General features: G+C 32.5%; 1 protein-coding gene and 1 long non-coding RNA gene across 2 annotated transcripts; one reads left to right on the top strand and one right to left on the bottom strand.

The window, feature by feature from the left end:
- Positions 1-2,404: 2,404 nt before the first annotated feature.
- Positions 2,405-3,912, bottom strand: LOC108485901 (flavonol sulfotransferase-like). The gene has a single exon (XM_017789744.2). It carries the CDS (start codon positions 3,688-3,690, stop codon positions 2,644-2,646), a length of 1,047 nt encoding a protein of 348 aa, XP_017645233.1. The 5' UTR covers positions 3,691-3,912; the 3' UTR covers positions 2,405-2,643.
- Positions 3,913-4,702: 790 nt separating this feature from the next.
- On the top strand, positions 4,703-7,046 carry LOC128295175 (uncharacterized). Its single transcript, XR_008285506.1, has 3 exons — positions 4,703-4,788; positions 5,957-6,040; positions 6,727-7,046. It is a non-coding gene; the product is annotated as an uncharacterized LOC128295175 (long non-coding RNA).
- The last annotated feature ends 990 nt before the right edge of the window (positions 7,047-8,036 follow it).

Below are 8,036 nucleotides of genomic sequence, written 5' to 3'. Positions count from 1 at the left end.
CTCTAAACCTTAAACCCTAAACCTTGGACCACAAACACAAAACCCCTAACCCCAAACCTTAAACCCCAAAACCATTCGGTAACCCCTAAACCAACCATAACTCCTAGAACATAAAGCCCAAACTATAAAGTGTACTTTAAAACTGTTAACCCTAAACCATAATATTCAGTAGACATATTTTTTGGAATTCGTGTGGCCAATGTTAGTGTAGTACAAATTAAAACACACATGTATATATGTTTATATTCTTATATTAAATAATATGAGTATATACAAAATAGCTTGAATCTTAGTAAAATCCAAATGTTCTTGATTAATTTCTAGCTAGCTAATAGTATCATTTCCTTAAACCCTTAACCTAAACTTACACCCTAAATATATATTATAATCTTAATATATATTAGAAGTTTAATATATATATATATAACAAGGGACAAAAGTAATTCAAATAGAATCTTAATGCTTACCAAAACTCTAAAATAAATTAATTTTTTATCATTAATCATAACCTCTAATCCCTAATAGCATAACCCCTAAAACATATATATGTACCTATTTTTTAAAATAATAATTTATATTTATCTTATTTAGATTTATATTATAAAAAAAATCCAAGATACACAAGTTAAGTAGTTTACCATATTTACCTCTAAATTCTAAACCCCAAATCTCAAATCCTAAACTCTAGGCCCTAAACACTAAACCATAACCCATAAACTAAATTACTTTTTTTGCGGCGTTTTTCCAGAAGCGCTTCTAAAACATCGGCCTATAGCGGCGTTTTTCCAAAAGCGCCGCTAAAACCTCGGCCTATAGCGGCGTTTTTCCAGAAGCGCCGCTAAAACCTCGACCTATAGCGGCGTTTTTCCAAAAGCGCCGCTATTGTACAGTTTTTAGCGGCGTTTGGGCCAAAAACACCGCTATTGCTCAGTTTTTAGCGGCGTTTGGATAAAAAAACGCTATTGTTTCTATTTTTCTTGCGTTTTATTGCAAACGTCGCTAATGTAAAATATTTGCCGCGTTTTTTGTTCAAACGCCACTAAAAACGCCGCTAAAGCCCTATTTTCCTGTAGTGTGTGCATGTTAGGGTAATAATGCATTGAATGGATATTTGAATGTTTATTGCATTGTATTGAAAATATTAGGTAAGTATAATTCTTGTTACATGAGCTTACTAAGCAAAAAGTGCTTACCCTGTTTCCTTTTCCCCAGTTTTGTAGTGTTAAGAGCTCGGAGGTCGGATTCGGTCGGAGATACATCACACTATCAACCTCAAGACTTCGGTATATAAAGAAACTTTATTTTGGAAATCAATGGCATGTATAAACTAATAAAGTAAATGTTAAAATGAAATGAATGTAAGGTCAGTCATTGGTATGGCTAACAAATCTTGGTTTTGGCATGTGATGATGTTATCTTATAAATATGCATGAATCTATCTTGAAATATGTTGAATTGGATTGGTTGATGTGGATTGGTCTCGGTTTAAAATTTGCAGGGAAGGTTAGATATCTATAAAGGGGCTATATTGAGTAAAAAAATTTTAAAATTAATTCGTAAACTCCGGTATTGCCTCGTACCCTATTCCGACAATGAATACTGGTAGGGGGTATTACAATTTTCTTCTTCATGATTATATTTAATTATTTCAAAAAATTAATCATGAAATTTACGGTCCTAGTGATTAACTAAATTTACTCAGTTGCGAGATGCTATGAAAAATTAGGAATTTCTTATTCTATGTTATGGTTAAACCAATTAAGTTATCAGTTTATTGGTTTGATCGATTCAACCAATCCGATTAAAAAAATTTTAGAAATTCAAAAAATTAATTTAACCACTCAATTCAATTTGATTTTTTATTGGGTTTAACTAATTCGTATCAATTTTCAAGTTAACCAATTCAAAGCCTTATTCTAAATCGATACCTCAACTGATTTCAAACTCAATCGACCAATCCAATTAAGACAACATTGGTACCTACACTAAAAAAAAATAACACAAACCGCACGTAAAAGAAAACCTTGGAGCTAAACTACCAAGAAAATTGGAAATTGCTACAATTATTGAAAATGAAACTCACCTTGCGAGGATAAATTCATGCATTTTCAAGGACTACTATCATTTTCTTATTAAAAAATTAAAATATGTCACTAATTTATTTTTCACGAATCTAGAATTTAATCCTTGTATATAATTTTTAAGAATTTAGTTTTTTTAATTTTAAAATTTAAGTTTAATTGTTTACTTTGCTATTTTTTTATTAAATTTGTTGTGACATTTACAAAAAATCACTTGATAGTAATGTAACAAAAAAAAAGTTGTGATGAATCAATTAACAAAATAATTTTAATAGTATTAATTATTGGACTTAAATTTTGAACTCAAAAAGTAAATAAACTAATTTTCAAATTTACAACTAGTGCATTGACTTATAACATATTTTAACTTAAAAAAAAAAATTACAACCCTAAATTGTAAATAATGACTACCAACTAACCAACAAGTGTTGGTGCAATAATACATTGTACTTTTAAGAGAAAAATGTAGAAACGACATTATTAGAACCAACAAACACAGATAGTAAAACATGTATAAAAGATACCAACAAATTTTGAATAGCAAGTAAATTAAATTGGGAAATTAACTGCCAAATACCAATCCGGAACCAAGTAACTTCTCATATGTTATTTCATCTAAACGTTCTACCATCTCAGTTGTCAAATAACTCTTCCAATCTCCAACCTTTCCCTTTCTAAAAAAATGCTGATTATCAATTATGGTATCTTTGCTGAACTTTTGTACACTTACTTTATTCACTTCTAAAGTGCTCAAATTCTCAAAACTACATAGCTTTACTATTTCTTCAACCACTCCTTTACTTTCTTCCTCTAATGAAAAAGGGTAACCAAGAAAATCACCTAATCTCTTAACAACAACAAGAGGCTCCTTCTTCAAATCTTCATACTTCAAGAACAATATCTTTTCTGGGGTTTCTAAGCTAGCTTCCCAATACCCTAAAACATGATCCCAAAAAGGTCCATAATGAGATATCCCTTGGCAAAACAACTCAAATGCTTCCTCAAGTGAAATGGGTGGAAATTCTTTTGGCCTCAACTTGTTCAAAAATAACCATTTCGAAACAAGCACATCTTTAGGGTCCCTACAGATGTAAACGAACCTACAACTTTGATGATCAGTCATGGAATTTGGTAACAAAATGTAAGGGATATGAATTGAAAGAAGACGTGGTGAAGGAAACCTATCAAGATCGAAACGAGACCGATCTTTTTCCTGTAAGTGAGCATCCAAGAAAGGGAAGCAATCGTGAGGGCCAGTGGTGAGCAAAGGGTGGTCGGCAAAACCATAGCGGGTGCGGTTGACGGTGGCGAAAATAAGTGCCTTGAGCCAAGTGGTGCCGCTTTTCGGAAAGGAGGCTAAGAAAATATCGGTGGGTCGAGGCTTGAAGTGGTCTTGGACCCACATCAAATTTTTCAAAGCTGCATTAGGGGTTAGCCAAAAACCTTGGTATTGAACCAGATGCTCAGTCATCCAGCCTTTGCCTTTGGGAAGATTGGGGAGTGTTTCTCTATATCTTTCATCTGTTTTTTGGATCAAATCCGAATCTGTTTGGTCACTGTGGATGTTGGAGATGTTTTCACACTCTAGAGAGGGTTGAAAAGCAGCCATGGAGGAAGAGTTAAAGGATCGATTCAACACTGTTGGTTAAGTAGTATTAGGGTTGAAATGGTGACAGAGACTCATTAGCCGCCCCAAATTATACCATTCCTTCTATACAATATTAAAGAAAATATAATCCCTAAGGATAATTGAAGAATTTCATGGAAGGTGCAATCATAATGCAAATTCTCAAAGTTTTTTATTTGTTCGCAAAAGCTACTTGATAATATCATAATACAAATTAGCTAAGCAAAGCAAATTATTTGGTTTTAATTAAGTTAGAGTCAGAGTCTTGGTGGAATTATTGAAAATAATAAATTCACGCATTTCCAACTAATACTATCATTTTCTTATTCAAAAAGTAAAAATATGTCATAGGTACATATATTTTTCATAAATTTAGAATTTAGTTTCTCTATTTTTATTTTCAAGAGTTTAGTCCTTTTATTTTTCATATTTTAAAATTCAAGTCAAATTATTAACAATGTTAAATTGTTTTTGTTGAATTTGTTTGTAACGCCCAAATTCCAGTGGTGTCGGAACAGTAATTCGAGATCACTAAATCCGAAAAATGAATAGAAAATATTATTAATTTAATGAAAATAAGTTAGATGTGAAGTTAGGAAAATGATTGAAATAGTGAATAGTATTTTATAATAAATACTAAATAATTTGGAAGTGAAAACGAGGTATCGAGACCTCGGAATATTAAACCGAGCCATAAATATTTTTATAAATATTTATGGAGTGTTAGTAAGTTAATATTAAAGTTTCGTCAAGAAATTTTAAGGTTTCAGTAGTCAATTGGGTAAAAAGAACTAAATTGAATTAAGTGTAAAATTGTGAAATTAAATAGCTCTAGTAATAATTAAAGGAGGACTAAATAGGCAATTAAACACCTATTATTGGGCTGGACGGCATGTGTGTGCAGGAAATATTGAAATTAGGTGTAAACAAGGGGTAAAATTGGAAAAGAAGTAAAAATTGAATAGTTAAAAATGAGATCTAATTGGAAATCTTGAGATTTCTTCAATTTTCTTCATCCTCTTCAGCTAAAAATAGCCATTGAAGAAACCTTAGAGCTGGTTTTTCATTTTTTTACTGCAAGTAAGTTCAAATCTTGATTATTTCTTGAATTTTTTTTGTGTTTTCAGTCTTTTACAACTAGGTCCTATCATCTAATTCATTAGTTTTTGATTTCATAGTTGACTTTAAAAGTTTCCATGAATAAGTACTGGAAGTTTATGACGATTTAGCATGGAATTAAAGCTTTAATTTGTTTATATGCTAATCTTATTGAAAGAATTATATAGAAAGTGAATATTTCGGGACCTAATTGTAAATGTAACAGCTCGATTTGTACCCTAATAGGAACAGTGGTTTCGGGATCACAAATCCGAGGTTGGAAAATTATTTTAACATTATTTTTAGTGTTTAGAATATGTTAATTACTATGTGTGAAAGTTTCATGAGATAATTTTAACGTTTAAATGCTTAATTACAAAAAAGGACCTAATCGAATAAAATGTAAAAGTTGCATGCTATTTGTTAAATGTGTTAATTGACCTTGACCTTTAAAGGGTCCTTGCATGGTAATTATACCATTAATGTTGGTAGTGGATATTGATGGACATGTAGTAGTTAAATGTTTAATGAATTATGTCATAATAAAAATAGTAAAATAATGTATATTAGATATCAAAATAAAACAAAAACAAATTTAGCCATTTTGTGTTGTTGTCTGCCGAATATTGAAGAAAAAGAAAGCATTTGAAGCCTTTAAAATTTCAGCACTTGCATGATCAAATTGAGGTATGATTTGAGTTCGGTTTTTGATAATTTTTTCGTTTTTGAGATCGTTGCTTTGAGTATTAGCTAGCCCATGTCTTAATTTTTGAATGTGTTAATGATGTTGTGAAATGCCATTGATGAGTGTTGAGCTCTTGAACGTTTGATGTTGAAATATGAAAGTTTGTTAGAAGTTGAACTATGTTTGTAAAATGATTTTTGACAAAAATGTCAATTAGGGTTTCAATTAAGAAAATATGAAAATGTGTGGGTAAATGTCTGAATAAATGAAATTTTTTGGCTGCTATGAAGCTATATGAAATTCGGCTAGCATGAAATTTGAATGAAATTGTGTTTTAATGAAATAAGGACTAATTTGTAAAAAATGTGAAACTTTAGGGGCTAAAGTGTAAAATTTTCATTTTTGTATTCTTGAGTGAATTTGAATGAATAAGTGATTAAATAAGTTAATTTTTATTTTAATTAGATCGAGAACCAAAGAAAACAGAATTAGATCAGGGGAAATCGAAAGTAGTTGAATAGCCGTTCGTTTCCATTCATTCTGTACAAGGTAAGTTCATATGCAAATAAATATCGTTACATTGAAATGCTTATGTTATTTTTTCATTGAATTGTCATGAATGTTGAATGATTGTATATGAGCAAGAATCGACAAAGTTGCGATATCCGAAACCCCGGCCCATACGAAACTTAGGAATAGTATAGGATACAAATGTCCTGACATTAAGTATTGAGATGTGGTTACATGTAAAACCCTGTGTGGGGTAGTGGCATTTTATTATGATTACGTGTAAGACCATGTGTGGGACATCGGCATCGTTAATCGACTTCATGTAAGACCCTGTGTAGGACAGTGGCATCAATACATCTTAACATGTAAGACCATATCAAGGATATGACATTGTACGAGCTATAAATGATTACCGAGTATCCTTAATGATTCCAAATGGTTCAACGGGAAAAGTTAAATCGGGAAAGAAAGTGTAAGTGAATCAAGTGACTCAGGTATGTACGAGACTCATTTAAGTATTGAAACGGAAAGTATTGGACGAATTCAACTATAGAATTGAATGTGTATATTATGAAGTAGGTTTGTGAATTTGTTTATGCATTTATATGTGCTCATGTATAACTTGCTAATTTGATGAGAAAGATATTGATGCATGAGATGATTTATTTGTATATGGCTTACTAAGCTTTTAAAGCTTACTGTGTTTATTTTTCATTGTTTTATAGATCATCGAAGCTAACTCAGATTCGGGGATTGTCTGGAAGCGTCATCACACTATCAATCAATATTTTGGTACTTTTGAAGTTATGTATATATTGGTATATGACATGTATAGGCTAGTGTCACAATGGTATATTTTGGCTTGTAGATGAAGTGTGTTTGTGGTCATTTTAATTGGCTTTAAATGGTGAGTTTGGCTCATGTTATGTGATGCATATATAATGTCTAGGTGATAGTTCATTTTGGTAAGTGATTTAGTTGTTGATTTAGTAGGTCATGAAGCATGTTTTAATTGATGATATAAGTGGCATGATTTAGACTTGAATGAGGTTGTTTTATAGCCATTTCATGTTTTGAAATGTGTCATGTTAATGGCTAGTGAATTTGTGCTTGTATGTATAATTTTAGGGTGGCATGTTGGCTTGGAAAATAGCTTTGAGTTGTCCACACGGGTAGACACACGGGCATGTGTCTAGGCCGTGTGTGACACACGACTTGCACCATGGGCGTGTGCCCTGGCCGTGTGAAGTCTGCACCTTAATTTTGGAATTTTATTTGTCGCACGGGCCGAGGACACAAGCGTGTGCCTTGGCCGTATGCCTCTTATTTGATTGTTGACGTCACAAACAGAATGCAAGCTAGTTTTGGCATGGCTGAGCATATGGCTTGGACACGGGCGTGTGCAAGACACACGGGCTAGACACACGGGTGTGTGGTCTGGCCGTGTAAGAAAGTCAGTATGTATGCCCTGTATCGACACGGCCTCAGACACGGGAGTGTCTATTGGCCGTGTGAGTTACAGGGTTGGGCACACGGGCGTGTGACCCATGCAGTGATGAAAATTTTCTAATTTTTGTAAAGTTTCTCGAGTTATCGGTTTAGTCCTGAACCCCTTTTAAGCATGATTTAAGGTACCGTAGAACCTTATAAGGGACAATGTGGATGAATGTATAAAAGTTTTAAATTGTATGCAAGTTTTTGTTGTGATATGTGACTGAATGATTCGATATAAGTACGGTAATGCCTCGTACCCTATTCCAGTGTCGGTTACAGGTAAGGGGTGTTACAGTAAAAGAGCTTGAAATTAGGGTTTTATATGGAAATTATAAATTTCAATGGTTGTGAAGTAATTTAAAATGTCTAAGGAAAGTGTTAATTGAGAAGAAAAGGTTCTATTGATGAGTTAATTGGTCAGGGACCATGTAACGCCCCTAACTCGAATCCGTCACCGGAATTGAGTTACGGAACATTACCTGAGTTACCGATTTATTTATTAGATATTTTATTTCATCTAACGTTTATTTTTGGAACCAAT

The sequence above is a fragment of the Gossypium arboreum genome, chromosome 7, assembly GCF_025698485.1.
Source record: "Gossypium arboreum isolate Shixiya-1 chromosome 7, ASM2569848v2, whole genome shotgun sequence".
Taxonomy (NCBI): domain Eukaryota; kingdom Viridiplantae; phylum Streptophyta; class Magnoliopsida; order Malvales; family Malvaceae; genus Gossypium; species Gossypium arboreum.
This window is presented reverse-complemented; position numbering and strand designations above follow the sequence as displayed.